The sequence below is a fragment of the Belonocnema kinseyi genome, chromosome 1 (assembly GCF_010883055.1).
Source record: "Belonocnema kinseyi isolate 2016_QV_RU_SX_M_011 chromosome 1, B_treatae_v1, whole genome shotgun sequence".
In the NCBI taxonomy this organism is placed as follows: Eukaryota; Metazoa; Arthropoda; class Insecta; order Hymenoptera; family Cynipidae; genus Belonocnema; species Belonocnema kinseyi.
Genome location: NC_046657.1, coordinates 117,206,720 through 117,224,251, shown reverse-complemented (window position 1 = coordinate 117,224,251; position 17,532 = coordinate 117,206,720). Strand labels below are relative to the sequence as shown.

The following is a 17,532-nucleotide window of genomic DNA, read 5'->3' as shown; positions in this document are numbered from 1 at the left end:
AATTTTAACTAAAGAAAGATGAATTCGTAACTAATATGTAACGAAATTTTATATTATAATTTAGCAATATTTCTTCTTTGAAGTACTACTTCTGCTCTAAAAAAAAACTTTACTCTAATTCCGAAATATATTTCACAAACAAAATTCCTCTTCAATGTTAAACACCCCCTCTTCCAATTGAGAAAATGATTGTTTCAGTATGTTTGGAATATTATGAATTCGATTATCAAACTTAAATCAGCGAAAAAAATTTCAGAGAAAAAAAATTGCAAAGGTTTTTTCTTAAAATGGAAAATAATAAATATCCAATAATAAATTATAAATTAATTGAAGTGAACCGAGATAATCTGAAAACCTGCAACTGTAAATAAAGTAAAAACAACTTTTTCAAATTGTACCAAATTATTAAAATAAAAACTTGAATTCTTCCGCGATTAGAAGCAAATTTCCGGATTTTTAAATTAAATCTTTAATTATTTTTTTTGTATATGCAGATTTAATTTCAAAAATTTCAAATTTAAGATAGGAAGTTAATTTAAGTAATGAAAAGTCAATTACTTATTTAAAACAATGATTGCGAGGTATTTTATTGCTGAATAAAATTAATTTAAGATTTTAAAAAACTGCTGTCTCACTGTATATCAATTAAAAATTTATAGATTTTTTAATATTTAAGGAAATACTGTTTCTTACCTTTCCATAAACTTCGTATAGAACGTCGTCTATGAGTTTGATTTTGTAGGTGTCTGAGAACATCTCATCTCCTAAAACATGAAATTATTTGTATATATTACATTTTTTATGGATGCAAGGATAAGTATTTTTATTCGAAATCAACGAAACTATGAAATTTTGTTATTAGGAGGTAAAATGACGAATTTTTTCTCAAAATCGTAGAAGCTCTTTGAAAAGTGCAAATAGTTGAAAGAAAAATGTTTTTAATTCATCTCTTAAAAACTGATCCGCTTATAAAGCTGATGGCATCTGGACAAATAATCAATTTTTAGATGCCAGAGGCTCATTAAGATAAGAGTATTATAATGATGATTGACATCTCAACAAGTAAACAAGTTTAAAAGGCCTTTCGGGCGATTTCTCTAACTCTTTTATACTTTCCAAATTAAAATGTTATTATTTCGTAAGTTTTCTGCAAATGCAATCGTACCAATATTTAAAAAAATTACATCAAATTAGTTTAAAATGTCATAATTTCATGTAATATCAAATGCTGCTTAAAATTATAGGATTATTTCTCACAAATAATTATGAAAATTCGCAAATGAAATATAAATTAACTCTAATTTCAAAGTTCCTTCTAAATCTTTGCGGCTAGGACCAGCCTGAATTTGAAAAACGCCATATGGAGAGGTTAGGTTACACAAATTCTGAAAGATGCTCCGAAGAATCAAATGGCATTTGCTAAGATATTAATTCTGGATTCGAACAAGTTTAAAATTGACAACAATTTGTGGAAATCCGCAACAAGTACTTCTAATTTCGACTATGTCACGTAACACATATAAAATTCTAAAGAAGATGTACTATGCTCCAAAAGACCTTAGAAACTCTTGGATCTTTTATCCTGATTTGATAAAATTTCAACCTTGAAAACTCGAAAATGATATGTTAAAATATACCCAATCTGGAAAAAGCCTTTAACCGAAAATTCACTTAAGAGGTTATGTTTTCAAAAGATAAAAGTTTCACAATAAATTCAGAAAGGAGCTTCAGATTAATAAAACATTGTGAAAAAATGATAATTTTAATCGCAGAAATGAAAAAGACGCCAAAGAAATGCAAAAAATGAAGGAAATGCGTAAACGTCAGTTGGGGTTTTGAAAGCTACCTTTGGCACTTTCAGGGCGAAAATGAAGGAAAATATAGGGATAGACGGAAAATTGTAAAAAATCTGATTCTACTCACCAGTGAAAATATCCTTGTAGATCCTCATTTTGTGAGATGGGAAGAGATTATGTTACAGCTAAAACTAAATAAGACACAGTCACCCGTCACAGCGAACTGGAAAAGGTTAAAGGACGAGAGCGAACAGCCAATCTGAGACCAGCTGGAAACTGACTCATGCAACTACCAGAGTCAAATTTTGCAACTTCCGTTATTTGTATTTTATTCGCAAGATTTTTTTCGCTCGAAAAGCATGTTTTCTTAACTTCAAACAGTGAGTTAAACTCTACTAGGTTTTAATTGAAATAAGCGAAAGAAAAATAAAGGTGTTACTTTAAAATTGCAAGAAAAATTATGCTGAATTTCAAACAAGTTTGAATAATTTAGTTATAAAAAAATTCTTTTGTGAACGGTATGTCTCGAAAATCTCGCAATCACTGTTGTTAAAAACCTCATTGGCTTTTTATTACACTAAGTGGTTTTAGATATTAAATTGGAAATGAAATTCAAAAAATTAGAGAAAACCTTTTGCAAAATGATAAATAATCATGCGGATTAAATAATACGGCATGGTTAAATTGAGGATATTAAAAAAATCAATATTTGATTTCAATCATTAAAAATTTTCCATCACTTTTGATATAAAGACTTGAAAAAATGACACTTTTAAACAAAAATGATTAGATATTTAAAAGCGAGAGGCATCTCACTCAGGGTTTACGAGTTATTCCATCCGGAATCAGGCCAGAATCAGGTGGGAATCTGTAAGAATTCTAAGTGAAATAAATCCTAAGGATTCTCAGTGAATCCAAAATGAATAAAATCCAGCAAAAATTTGTATTTTAAAACAAAAACATTATAATTCCAACAAGATTTGCAATTTTTAATCAGTTGCCCCTGAAATTGGTATTTTAAAATAAAAAATATTAGATTTAACCGTTTGCGACGCAGTGGGACGTATACGTCCCACATACTTCTTCTAAGTTTTTATTGGATTTCTAGTTCGCGTTGACATATAAATACGAATGCTATTTTGTAATAAACTTTTGGGGATGTAAGGAGTACTACTAGCACAAAAAAGTATGCGAATTTGTTAATACTCATTCGTTATAAACAATTAAAACTCAAAAATCTCGTTTTTTTACAATAAATACGGCTGTGCCTAAACTATAAGTCCTAGAGATCTAAATTTTTGTTTGCAAATATCTCAAACATTTAACTAAACAATATATATTATTTGCAGAATTTTCCGTAGGTCTGTTTTTGAAAAAAAAATTTTCAGAGTATGCAAAAATAGAGTTTTTTATTATGTTGGTCTATAAAAGATTCTGAGAGTCAGGGATACATTCTCAATGTGCATAAAACTCGATTATGTGGTTTTTGGGGTCGCTGATTACGATTCTGATGTCCGAATTAAAAAATTCAAAATGGCGGCTACATAATGGCACCCATTTTTTACGAAATTTGCGAATTTTGTTACATTGAGCATAAAACTCGATTTACGGAGGGTTTTTGGGGCCGCTGATTACGATTCTGTCATAATTAAAAAATTAAAAATGGCGCCTACAAAATGGCAACCATTTTTTGCGAAATTGGCAAATTTGGTTACAGTCAATATAAAACTCGATTTAGGGGGTACCAATAGTTTTGAATTTTGATGTTCTAACGTCATCATCGGGCTCAGCGACTCCAAGAACCCCCTTAGAAGACATTTTAGGCCAATATAAAAAAACATGAAATTTAGCCAAATACAGTCGCCATATTGGATCCGCAATTTTTAATTTTACAATTATGACGTCAGAGTCGAAATTAGCGATCCCGAAAATCTATATAAAGCTAAAAATAACCATATAATTGATGAAAAAATTCGCGTCTCAATGGGTTAAATCATTGAAATCCAATTTTTTGTTTTGTGTTTAAAATAATAAAATTTACAAGCTTGAAAAATTCCGCATCATGTTAGTATTTCTTTGCATAAATTGAAATTTAATAAATAAAAATCATTAGATTTCAAAGAAAAATCCTATTTTTTAACAATGTTCAGGCTATATTGTGGTTATAAATTTCTGGAAATTGAAATTTTCAATTAAAAATTATATATAATTATTTCTAGAATATTTAAATCAAACATTGAAAATAGTTCAAATAAATATTGCAGCAATGTTAAAAAAACATTAATATGTCCGACCCAGGCAATATTGGTCCGGAATATTTCTGCAATTTTTCAAAAATTAAATTGCGCTGGCTTTAAGTGTCTGAAAAGTGTCAACGAAGTGTTATTAAAATATTGCAGCGCAATGTTACTGAAACATGGGCTCGAATATTGATGGAATGTCAATATAAAATGTTTTCAAAATCTTTTTTTGAAAGTTCTCTTTCTAAATTTATTTTCAGGTTACATATATTATTTTTACGAATTAATTTTTATTTGTAATTATATTAACATATACATACAATAAAATTAAAAACATTTTTTATTCGATGCAGTAGAAATCATTCTTCTGAACTCATGTACTTCCAATAGAGGAAAATTGTTATGGTTATTGTGTTCAATGGCTATTGTGAGTGAGGATTACATACGCCATATTTACAATTTTGGCACTCTCTTGAATCTATAAAATAATTACGAATATCATTAAAAACTCTATAAAATGAGATATAGTCTAAATGGGTAAAGTCGGTAAATTTATATTTTCGTATAGCCTATAAGACAACAAAGATACTACAATATAAGTAACAATTTATTTGACATCAAAATTGATATGAAAAGGGGTTTTTCAAAATTCAACCATGTACTTAATTTTTCTTTTTATTCTTAAATTTTTTTATAATTAATTTCACTAATCTCGTAAAAAAATAATAATTGGAACTGTAAAACGGAGGATAAATGTAAGCTTCTTGCCCGAAAATTGTGATTCCGCTCGAGGCAATATAATAGATCAGAAGGAATTTCTTTTAAAGGGGGGTGGGGTGGAAGGGTATAAACTTATAATATTGAATGGTGCAATTTCTGCCAAATGATCACGTTTTAAGATTCTCTGAACCCGAAAAACAGGTTTTTATGACTATATCTGCCTATATATTTACAAAAACGTACATTATTGACATTTTTATAAAAAATGAGTTTTTGCTATCGTTGGATTCGTAGGATAAAGCTGCATCTTTGTTAAGGAAAATTATTAATTATTAATATTTATTGCAAAAAGCAATTGTTTATAAATAAGATAAGTCAAAAAAGTTGAAAAATATAACAGAAAAAGATGCGTAAAACACTTTGCGTGTCCTAAAAATTGTACAAGGCATGCAATACATCATCCGCATACGCAAGTGAAAAAGAACTTTGTGTCTTTTTCGCCTTGTAAATGATGACCGAGTGCGGAACAAATTAAAAAACGAAAATAATCGATTGCCCTTGCGTAATGTTTTGGACTTGTAAATTAGCTCGGAATCTGATTGGAAATCCACGGGAAATAAGAGCCGGCTATACAGACGCTGAATAATTCACAGTGCCTCTTACGTATGTTTTGTTGTTGGATTTTGAGGCTGCGCTCGAGCTCTTTGGCAAAGGAATCGCCTTTTCGCTCTTTTTGCCTTGTATTTTTGACTTTCCGCGACTAGCAAAAAATTGCAAGTCCATTTTCTAATTGTAAGCTACGAAAAAAAGATGAATTCACAAAAACTTATGCAGCCAAAAAATAACTGCAAATTTTTATGTATTTTTACATAAAAAAATGAACTTTTTAGAAAAATGCCGCAAGCTACGAAAAAAATACGATAAAGTCATTCACTCAAGAAAGAGCTACACATTTGTCATTTTGATTTTTTTAGACAGTGCGTTTGTTTGTGTTTTATTCGTAACAAAACAGATAATAATTAAAAAGTTGTCCACCTAAACAAACGACACAAGGCTATGAAATAAATAGGCCACATTTGATCATCCAAAAAAGAGCCACAAATTTGAAATTAATAATTTTTTGATAGGCCACGTAGTTTTTGTTTTTACCATAAAAAATAACACAACAAATTAAAAATATTTCTTTTTTTTTTTAAATCGGCACATGGTGCGAAAGAAATTAATAGACAAAATTTTGTTCATTCCAAAAAGATGGACGAATTTTGTAATAATAATTTTCAGATAGAACGAGCAGATTTTATTTTATTAGTAAAAAATGAGTTAAAAATAAAAACATTACATTTTTAGAAAAACGACACGAGAGGCGAAAAAGAAGAGAAACAAAAGTTGTTCAATCAACAAAGATCTGAAAATTTGCTATAAACTCTTGTTATACAAATAAACTAAAAATAAAAAAATGAATCTTTTTGGAAAAAGGATACAAGCTTTATGCTAGAATTCGTATTTTTGGTTTAAATCGTACAAAATAAAATTGAAGATAAACAAATTAAGTGTATGGAAACACGATCCACAAGCTGCAATAAAAGGTTTAATAAACAAACTTGATTTTTTCGATTATCGACTGTAGGGTGGTCTACCCTGTTTGGATATTATTTTTTAATGTTATTTTAAGAAGCTATTCTATTCATTGATAAAATCGGTAATTTTTCAATTGTAACGATTTTAATATTTAATTTAATAATAAATAAATAATAACCAAATGCACTTATGGTGAAAAACCACTTTTTGCTAAGTAGATATTAAAGAAGAAGTTTCATTCCATTTGGTAATATTTCTTGGCATTCGGTGTGCAGATAACTTGCCAGATGACTTCACAACTTGAAATACCTGGTAGAGGTAGATTCATAGAATAGTGGAACAGTTTTGACCAATGAGGTGACTGCGAGAGCATATGCAGGCACCTCATTAGTCAAACCTGTTCCGCTATTCTACCAGAGATGAGATTCTACTAATTTACCTCCATGGAACTGCGCCCTAATCATTGAATGATTCACGTAGTACTCCGTGTATAGTCACAAATATGTAGCTTCCGCCTTTTCCAGTTCCCACTCCATATAAGCTGTACAGTGCACGCACACATTTCTACTTTCCTCCTCGTCGTTTGCACGTGTTCTATCGGTCCGTTTTTTGTTTTCAAGAAAAGGCAGGAAAAAAGACTATATAAGTATTTTCTGATTATCGAGAACCGAGTTCATATTTTTCTTGATTTGTATTAACGTGAACTAGCAAAATGGAGAACGGTAACGAAGCGACCAAGACTGAAGAATCGAACGACGCCAAGTCTGAAGAGGTTAAGTTAGCAGAAACACCGGTGAAACCTGAAGCTGATAAGCCAGAACCTGAGAAGCCAGAAAGTGAAAAGCCAGAGGCTGAGCAGCCGAAAAATGGTGAGGATAAAGAAGTTAAAGAGGATAAGGAAAACGTCGAAGGTCCAGAAGTCACTCCACAACTTTTAGAAAAGATCAAGAAACAAGTTGAGGTATTGATTTTAAGATTATTATTGTAAAGTTTTTCATTGCTCTTCAGAATCTTGAGTGTCGGTAAAAGTGGACGGGATTTATTTTTAACTTTCAATCGATAAAGGCCTGAAAGTTTTGAGTTCCTGTTATTATGAGCATGGGTTTACAACATTTTTGGAGTTTTTGATAGAGGCGTTGCTTGAATGCATCTTTTTACCGACAGAGTAGTTTGCTGCAAATTTTGGAAATTTTGCTTTCAATTATTGATCAAAAGTTGATACATCGGAATTTTTGAGTAAATAATTTACTATTGGAAGTTTGTATTAATGAGCGTTAATTTTTTTTTATGTAGTGAATATTTTTAGTTTGAGTGTTTTGCCACGTGAAATATGCCTTAAATGAAACACGTAGGTGGTTTCTTACAATATTTTCTTATCCTATTTCAATTTTTTTTAAATAAAGGCTTACAATATTTTTTCGAATATAGCCAGATAATTAAATGATTATTTTAAATTATTGAGTTGTTACGTTTCAATTTTAAACCCATGTTTGAATTCTTTCAATTGGAACTGTAGACGATAAACGCTTTCAGCTCCGTTTTCTGAAGAATTTCGAACTTTGTGTCCTTCACTTTAACCTGAAAAATATGGTCAGGGTGGCGACTTGCCTGGGAATTTAATTCAAAAACGGGAATTTACTTCTGATTGCAGTAAAATTATAGATTTCATTATTTAGAAGAAAGATGTATAATAATCCTTTTTCCAAGTCGGACTGCTTTAAAATTTTAAAATTCCCTCTTCCAAATTAAAAGAAAAATACTTTAAGTAGTTTTTAGAGTTTCTGAATTCTAATAGAAAAGTTGTTTACATTGTTTATTGCTCCAACTGAAAATTTAACTGTTACATTGTAGTTGGAAAGTTGATCTTTTTTAGTTAAGAATCAAAAAATTTAGGTTAAAAATGCCAGTATTACAGTTAAATATTTATCACTTTAGTTTAAAAATCATGAGTCAGGTTGAAAATGAATTTTTCAAACTAAAAATGTAGGTTTGATTTTCTGTTGACATTTTTTTTAAGTTCAAAATTCTACTATTTGGTTGAATATTTGTCTTCTTTAATTAAAAATTTAGGTAGTTTGTTAAAGTTCATTAATTTGGTTGAAAAGTTGTATTTTTGGTAGAAAATTCATCTTTTTTATGGAGAGTTCAAGTATTCCAGTTAAATAAGCGTCAATCTTTTAGTTCAATTTTTTTTTAAATTCAACTATTCTAGTTGAAGATCCTTTAATTTTATTTGAAAATTCATATATTTTTCTATTTTTCGCTCTGTCTGGGAAATGACCAGGAATTTGAAATCGTCCGGTGAGTCCACATCCTGATGGTCATCTTTTCGAGAGCGTCCTTAATTTTGTTTGAATTGCAGTAAAAAGTTGAATTACAATTATTTTTCATTTGTAAAAATAACTTTTTTTTTTAAATTTCCAACTGAAAAATTAACTATTCTATTGAAAATTCATCTTTTTGCTTGAAAATTCAACAGTTTGCAATTTTTTCTCTGTTAACTGAAAAATCTTTTTTAATTGAAAGTTCAACTAATGCTGAAAAGTTGTCTTTTTCATTGAAATATCAACTGCTACATTTTCCGTTCAGAATTGATCTCTTATGGAATGAACATTAAATTACTTGGTTGAAACTTAACTTTTTTGTTAAAGATTAATTTTTATGATTGATGATTTATCATTTTGATTGAAAAATAATGCATTCTGTTGTAAATTAGTTTTTTCTTTGGCTGAAAATTATTATTATTTTTTTTTCAACTGCAAATGTAGCTATTCCAGTTGAATAGTCCATCATTACAGTCAAAAACTTATCTCTGGTCGGATATTCACTTTTTCGACTAAAAACATAACTATTCCATTTTTCGTCAAAAAATGGTCTTTTTTAGTTGAAAATTCTTATGTTTGGTAGAATTTAATCTTCTTGATTGAGGATTAATCTTTTTGGTTGAAAATTATTATTTTTTTAAACTAATAATGTAACTATTTCAAATCAATATTTCATCATTTTAGTTGAAAATGCACCTCAGGCTGAACATCAATTTTTTAAACTGAAAATTGAACTTCAAGTTCTGGTTGAGAATATATCTTTTTTTTTTTTGACAATTCGTGTATTTTAATAAAAATTCTTATTTTTGATTGAAACTAATCTTCTCGATCGAAAACTCATCTTTTGTTTGTAAATATAATTATTCTAATTGGAGTTTCATCATTTTAGTTGAAAGTCACCAGTTTGGTTGACAAATTAATTTTGTTTTGAACTGATAATTTATCTATTCCATTTTCGTTTAAAAATATATCTTTCTAATTCATAATTCAGTTATTACTTTAGAAACTAATGTATTTTGTTGAAAAGTCGTATTAGTTGATATAAATTAATATTCTTTGTTGAGAATTCATCTGTTTGATCGAAATTTTTTTTTGTTTACTGAAAATGTCACTATTCCAATTAAATATTTCATCATTTTAATTAAAAAACGCATCTCTTTAGATGAATGCTCTTTTTTTTAAACTGAAAATTTAGTTTTCAATTTTTGATTAAATATTTATCCTTTTTTTTAGTTACAAATTCGTGTCTTTTGTTGATACTTAATCTTTTTTGATAGAAATTAATCCTCTTGATTGAAAACTGATCTTTTTGGTTGCAAATTTAATTATTTTAATTGGAGATTCATTATTTTAGTTGAAATTTATCAGTTTGGTCGAAACTTAATTTTGTTTTTAACTGATAATTTAACTAATCCATTTTTAGTTGAAATTCGATCTTTTTTTTAGTTCAAAGTTCAACTATTACTTTGAAAATTCATATATTTTGTTGCAAAATCCATCTTTTTTGGTAGAGATTAATTTTCTTGAATTAAAACTCATTTTTTTTTTTAATTCATTTTGTCTTTCACTGATAATTAAACTATTAAATTTTTGATTGAAAATTGATCTTTTTCTGTTCAAAATTCAACTATTTTGGTGAAAAGTAGTCTTTTTGTAGAAAATTAATCTCCTTGTTTGAAAATGGACTGATTTTGAAAATAAAACTATTACGTTGAAAGTTAAATTATTTTGTTAAGAGTGCATCTCTTTGTTTTAAAATTGATCTATTCCGTTTGAAGATTCATAATTTTAGTTCAAAATTCATCAAAGTTTCTGAAAAAAAAATTTCCTGAAAAATTAATTTTTTCAACTGAAAATTTTACTTCCTTTTTTAGTTTGAAAACTAATATTTTTTAATTTTAAATTCAACTGTTTTATTTAAAATCTATTTTTTCTAGTTGTATATTTAACTATTTGGTAGAGATTCATGAATTTAATTGAAACATATTTTGTCAAATCTCTCTAAATTATTCATTGAATCCCTAAAAACTGAAAAAATACATAATAAAATAGCGAAACTGTATAAATTAGACTGACCCGTATTTTTCTAGTTTCGATTTTCTTTTCTCCCAGTTTTGTTCGATTGCTCCAAAAAAAATCTTCAAATTTTAACGAAATCTGTTAATATTTAGGAGTCGCCCAAGGGCCATGAATTTTCCCATTCATTTAACATGGAGGAAAAGTAAGCTTTTTTTAATTCTAATATTTAAACGAGATGGGTCCCTAAAGAAAACCTCATAAGTTACAAATTTGAATTTTAACTAATATTGGGGCTTATTCGCTAAAATAATTTTACAATTAAATTTATACTAAATTATGTATAAATAAAATGTTTTGTTAAATAAATGAAATATTTTTAAACATTTACGAGTATTTTTAGAAAATAAATGAATACTAAACATTTTTTTAATTTGTCATTTTTTGGCAAGAAGTGTTAATAATAAAAAAAAATCTAACTTTTTTTAAGCTAGCATGTTTTGAAAATGAGCATATTGTTAATTTTTAACGTTTACAATTTTGTATGATTTAACTTGAATTTAAAATTGTACATTTGTTACTCCATTTTACTTTTGAAGTGTGAGGAGCAAAATGCATTCAGAATGAAAAGTTTATAGAAATATTCAAAGGTTGAAAGGTTTAAACGTATCAAAATAAATTTGAATGGATGAGAATCAAATTAAAAACATTGTACTTTGTATTATTCAAATTCAATAGCAGCATACAGTTTATGCCTTTTTGTTGATTTCAATATACATTGGAATATATTCAAATTTGTAACTCTTGAAAGCAACTTTACTTTGGACAATCGAAATAAAGAGAAATTGATATTTGCACAGAGTGTTTCTGTGATACTCTACGCATAATTTTGAGACCGAAAAGATAAAATTCCTAGGAGGAGATTTTTAAATAAATTTGATGATTTTATTTTTGTGTGCAAATATTCCAGAGAATACAAAAAAAAAAGTTCGATCTGATACGTGCGAAAATACAGTAATTTTATTGAAATGGTAGGATTAATTTAAATCTGCGTAAGAATTATTTTGTAGGTTTTACGGTCTTCATTAAATTGAAAGAATAAAAACGAAATCACTGTAAAGTTTGTTTATTAATATTCTAACCTTTCGGCTATCAGGGTGGCCGCTGGACCGGGAATTTTTTGAGACCGGGAAATGATAGTGATTTTTTTTTACTGGGAATTTTACAAATTTGTAGAAGAAAAATCTGTCCACGTTCGATTTCAACATTTTTAAAATAATTAGTTGAGTTTTTATGTTTTTCAATTATGCTGTTATTAAATTTTTTTAAGCTTACATTTTTTATTTAAAGAATTTTTAAATGCTTTCTTAAAGACTTGAACAAATAAAAAATAAAAGCCCTTGATGTTGAAAATTTTGGATAAAGAACATTTTTACTTAATAAATAATTTAAAAAAAAATTTTATCTGTAATTTTAAGTAATAAAAAGTTAACAAAAAACGATTTGACAAACCGATTTTAAACCATTTCAAAATTTAAGAATTTTCAGATTTTAACGTTAAAACTTAAACAGTTGAAATTTGAAAGCCTTAGTCATTAAACAAATGTGAACGTGTGACTGAAAGTTTATAAACTATTTTTAACTTAAAAATAACTTCATAATAATATATTCCCAATTAAAGGATTTTATTAAATTAAAAATATTGTTTTAGTATAAAATATTCCATTTTTAACCCATTCAATTTGAAATTTTTAAATAAAAAAAAGATTAATTATTGACTATTTAGCAATCTTTGAATTTTTATTTGAGACAATTAAATTGAAACCAAATATTTAAAAGTAAAGAATCTTAACTGAATCGTTAAAATTTCGAAAAATGCTTTATTTAGGAGTTTTAAAAAGATAAAAAATTATCGTGCAAATTTTAGAAAGTTTTTTTAAAATCATCTAGAATATATTTTGAAAATTTTGCCTAAATCTTTGAAAAACTTTTTAAATATTCTCTTCAAATAATGTTTCAATATGGAAAATTATTCTTAATTTTCCTAGGAATCTTAAGAAAATGTTTTTATTCTTTTTTGAAACCTTTCATAATTCCTGAAAAGAATCTAATTTTTTTGTTTAAAATCTGCGAACATCCAAATTTTGTTGTATATTAGGATGTCATTTCAAGTTTTATATTAAGTTTGAATCTTTTCAAAACTTCTACATATCTCTTAAAATTACTGAAATTTCGCTTTCAAATAATAAATGTTTAATTGTTATTTATACATAAAAATTTTAAAGAAGTTTTCTGAAAATTGTAGAAAAAATTCAATTCATTTTGACAGATATTTAGAATTTCTGAAAAAATTTCCAAAATAATTTAAAATTTAAAACAACTTCTAGATTTCTTAAGATTTTGAAATAAAAATTTGAAGCTTTCCAAGGGTGTTTAAACTATTTAAAAAGAAAATAATCGAATTTATAATTTAAGAAGCGTTCAGTCAAATTTTTTTAAATTTTTCAATATTTGATGTTTCTAGCTGAAAATTCCTTAAAATGATATAATTTTGAAAATTTTAAAGTTCATTGATTGATTTTTTAATTTAGAGCATTGAAAAAGATAACGTGGATTTATATTTTTTTATATTGAAAAATGTTGGTACCTTCAATTTTATACGCGTAAATTTTTGAGCATTTGAATACAACATTTTTTGATTAAAAACTTTTAAATTTCAATTTTAAAAGTTCAAAATTTAACAGTTCCACTTTGAGTGCTTTCATTTTCAGCTCAGTTTTTATTACCTCAAGTGGAAATTTTTTTAGCTTTAGTGTTCCATTTTTTAAATTTCATGGACCGTGAAAAAATGTTTGCGAACTGGGAAAAAAATCGGGAATTTATTTCGTAGATTAAAACGGCCATCCTGATCTATTCTAGAGTGGTTCTCCCCTATTTTGTTTTTATAAAAAAAAGTACGAAAAACTCTTCTATTAATTCTAGTTTTACTTCGGTGATGTTAACATGCAAAGGGACAAGTTCCTTATCGAGCAAACAAAATTGAGTGAGGGCTGGATCCCACTGGAGGTGATGTTGAAGTTCAAAATGCTGGCTTCAATGACCCAAGACACACCCACAATTGTAAAGGCACTAGAGGCAAGCGAACTAATTGAGACTTCAGAAGACAAGACAAAGATTCGTCGTTCCCTTGATCATCCACTTCCAGTCTACGATGAAGAATACCGAAAAGCCCAGGAAGCCAGGACAGTTTATGCGAAGGGTTTCCCACTCCAGGGTCTGGCCATGGACCAGTTGAAAACTTTTTTCGAGCCCTTTGAGCCCATCGAAAACATTTATGTGAGTATTATTATAATAACAGTAATAATTATTTTAAAAAAAAGTAATAGATTATACTGAAATGCCGATTTAAGCGCGATCTCGGGCGTGGCCTACAATGGCCTTTGATTTAAATCGGGACGACTATAAATTTGCTCAGTTTTAAATTAATTTCGCATTCGTTTAAGTCTTAAGGTTCAGCAGTGGAGGTTTTTTCATTTTTAATGTTTCCCATTTGAAATTCATATTTAGTTTTAAAGTTTTTTTTAAGTATAATTCAATTCATTCTTTGATTTTATAAAAATTCTTCTAGACAGCCTTAATGTTAAATTATAATTTTTTTGTGTAGTACAAATTTAAAATTCTAGAATTTATATTCAGGTTCAATTTGAGTTTTTAATGTTAAATTGTCAAATCTTAAACGCTTCGAATTGAAAGTGGTTTAAATGCAAACATTTATATTTTTGATTATTTGATTCTAAACGTTATTAATTATAAATAATACAATTTCAATTCCTCTGAATTTTAAATTACCTAATTTTAAATGATTCAATTGGTAAGATTTTGACATTGTCCTATTTTCGACATTTTAAATCTGAAATCATTCATTTTCGAGATTTTTCTATTAAAAATAAAAATTTTTACTTTGCAGGGCTTCGATTTAGAAATTATGCGGGTGCTAATCTGGAAAATTGCACCCGCTCCCAGCGAAATGGTTTTATTGGAGTTTTAGATTTGCATTTTTTTCATGTTATTTTCAACCACGAATGTAATAGTTGATATTTTAATCAAGAAAATATTTAAACTTTAAATACAAAAAGTTGAACTATAAATAATGAAATTCCAACAAAATAGTTGAAATTTCAACCAAAACGAAGAAGTTTCAACGCAGAAATTTAATTTGATACTAAAAAAGAAAAATTCTCATGAAAGAACGTCAATTTTCAACTAAAAAATTTGAATAATGGATCTGATGCTAGTCCAAATTTTATTTGAATTATTTTTGGATTGTATTGTTTCGTTTCTTAAATTTTTTAACTAAATAGTTGAACTTATAAACTAAAGAAGATCAGTTGTCAACAAAAAATGAGTATTTGAATTTTTGTTTAAAAGAATTAATTTTCAATTTAAAAAAAAACGCATTTTCTACAAAAAAAGTTAAATTTTCGAGTCGTAAATACAACCAGACGGTTGCATCTTTGAACAGAAAAAAATAATTTCCACCGAAACATATACTTTATCAAATCATAAAAAGATCAATATTCAACAAAATAGTCGAATTCAACCAAAAGAAGTTTGCTAATGAAGAAAGGAAAAACAAATGTTAATTAAATTGTTGAACTTTCAACTCGAGAATACAAATTTTATATAAAAAAAGTTCTTTTTCAACCAATCAGATGAATATTTAATAAAATAGTTCATTTTTAAATTTAAAATTAAAATAATTTTAAAAAAAGTTTTAACTAAAATTATGAGTTATCACGCAAAAAAAATAACTTTAAAAAGTAGTTCAACTTTCCACTAAGCAGTTGAATTTTGAACTTAAAATGATAAATTTGTAATAAAAAATGTAATAGTTCATATAACAATTAAAAATAAAACAGTGAGATTTAGCCAACAAAACGAATATTCAACAAAGTATTTGAATCCTCAACTATAACCGATATATAACGATAACAGATTCAACAAAACAAAGTTGAGTTTTAAACAGAAAAAGATTAATTTTTAAGCATACCATTTTATTTTTAACAAACAAAAAAATAAATTTGACCTAAAGAGACAAAATTTCAAATAAAAAAGATGAATATTCAACAAAATGATTATATTTTCAAGAGAAAACAAATTATTAGTCAAGAACGAAAAAAAATATCATTTGAATTTTTTAATTTTCAAGCAAAAAGGACGATTTTTCGACAAAGACTAACAAAATTGTTAAATTTTCAACAATATAATAACATTTTGAATCAATTAATACGAAAAGACTGAATCCTGCGATAAATAAACAAGAGTTTTGATCATTTATAGACTAAATAATAACATTTCAAATAAACACTGAATTGCATTTTAAATTATTTAAACATGTTTGGTTAGAAAACTGGAAGTTTTTCTTAAAAAATAAAGTTAATTTTCCATCACACACTTTTTGATTTCTGAATATACACTTTTATATTTGAAATACACATAAGTTTTAAACTTGAAAAATTTTATGGCACAATTTTGACACTATTTTGTTTGTTTTAATTGCTAGGAGTGTTATTACATAATTGTAATTTAAGCATTTGAAATTTAAAATAGTTAAATGTTAACCTAATTCGCTTTATTTTCTTTTGTTGATTTCAGATGAGGAAGTACGCAGATAAGGAAAAGAAAATGCACTTCAAGGGTTCAGTTTTTGTTCAGTTTAAGACTTTAGACGCCGCGAAGATTTTCATGGAAAAAGATTCCGTCAAATACGAAGAAACTGTACTGATTCGACGATGGGCGTAAGTAATTAAATTTATTGAATAACTTTAGGGTTTCTTAAAGCTATTTTCTTCGTTTTTCAGTTTTTTGAGATTATATGAATGTATAGAATCGTCTTCGTTCAAATGCTATAAATTTGAACTATTTAAAATACAAAAAGTATTGAATTTAGCATTATAAATTTCAATTTCTCGTTATTTTTTATTATATTCTTGAATTGAATATTTTTATTTTGTATTTTTCAGGGCAGAATATAACGCGGAAAAGCAAAAAGAACGGGAAGAAAAGAGGCAGAAGAAGGCCGATCAAAAGGATAAAAAGAACCCAGATCAGAAACAGGTAATTAAGTTATTAAATTGATATTAATTCAGGCCCATAATTTTATTATTCACTTTTTATTTAATTAATCCTGATAATTAATTGATAAAATTATCAAAGGATTTGAAATATTTTAATGTATTTTTTTAATTAAAAAAAAATTTTAGGACATTTTAAGGAATTTCAAAAAGGCTGAAAGGATTTGAAATATTTAGGGCATCTTAAAAGATTACAGAGAAATTTTTTATTGATTTAAGTAATCAATGGGTGTTAAAAAAGTTTTTGTTTAGTTGATCTTGAAGTCTTTACAACTCACCTTAAATTCTCAGGCGTTTCATAAATTGTTTTTTCACTTTTCTAAACTTATTTCAAACTTACTCAATTCAATACATTTTTTAAATATTTTTGAATTGTTTTAAATTCACTTGATTGTTTTTTAAATTTATTTCTATTTTTTTAAAATTAATTTTATCGAATTCTTGTCTTTTCTTTAAAATTCCCTTTAAATTTACTGAAATTTGTTTGTAATCAATGTAATTTTTTGGATTTTGAAAAAAAATGAATTCATTTTTATTCTTTTGAATTTAACTTGAATTGTTTTATAGTCATTAGTCACCGCTTTGGTTAGAAGTTAGTAGGGTTTCAAAGATTTGAAAAGATTTTAAGGGCATGTGACACAGCTAAATACCTATATTACCGACCACAGTTTTTCAGTTCACTGAATGTTTTTTTGAACCTAGAACTTTTTTTGTAAGTAAAATA

The 17,532-nt window shown here is 26.9% G+C and overlaps 2 protein-coding genes across 2 annotated transcripts in view; one reads left to right on the top strand and one right to left on the bottom strand.

Annotated features, from left to right (window-relative positions):
• LOC117167483 (translationally-controlled tumor protein homolog) overlaps window positions 1–2,059 on the bottom strand; it is a 13,531-nt gene extending 11,472 nt beyond the window's left edge. Inside the window, exons 1-2 of the mRNA XM_033352463.1 lie at window positions 1,924–2,059; window positions 694–764 (exon numbers count right to left, since the gene is read on the bottom strand). Coding sequence (XP_033208354.1) covers window positions 694–764; window positions 1,924–1,951 — 99 coding nt within the window. The 5' untranslated portion in view covers window positions 1,952–2,059. The remainder of the gene's footprint in view (window positions 1–693; window positions 765–1,923) is intronic.
• Window positions 2,060–6,850: 4,791 nt separating this feature from the next.
• LOC117169328 (la protein homolog) overlaps window positions 6,851–17,532 on the top strand; it is a 22,676-nt gene continuing 11,994 nt past the window's right edge. The window contains exons 1-4 of the mRNA XM_033355662.1: window positions 6,851–7,295; window positions 13,657–14,010; window positions 16,330–16,472; window positions 16,698–16,791. Of these exons, the coding sequence (XP_033211553.1) occupies window positions 7,047–7,295; window positions 13,657–14,010; window positions 16,330–16,472; window positions 16,698–16,791 (840 nt within the window). The 5' untranslated portion in view covers window positions 6,851–7,046. The remainder of the gene's footprint in view (window positions 7,296–13,656; window positions 14,011–16,329; window positions 16,473–16,697; window positions 16,792–17,532) is intronic.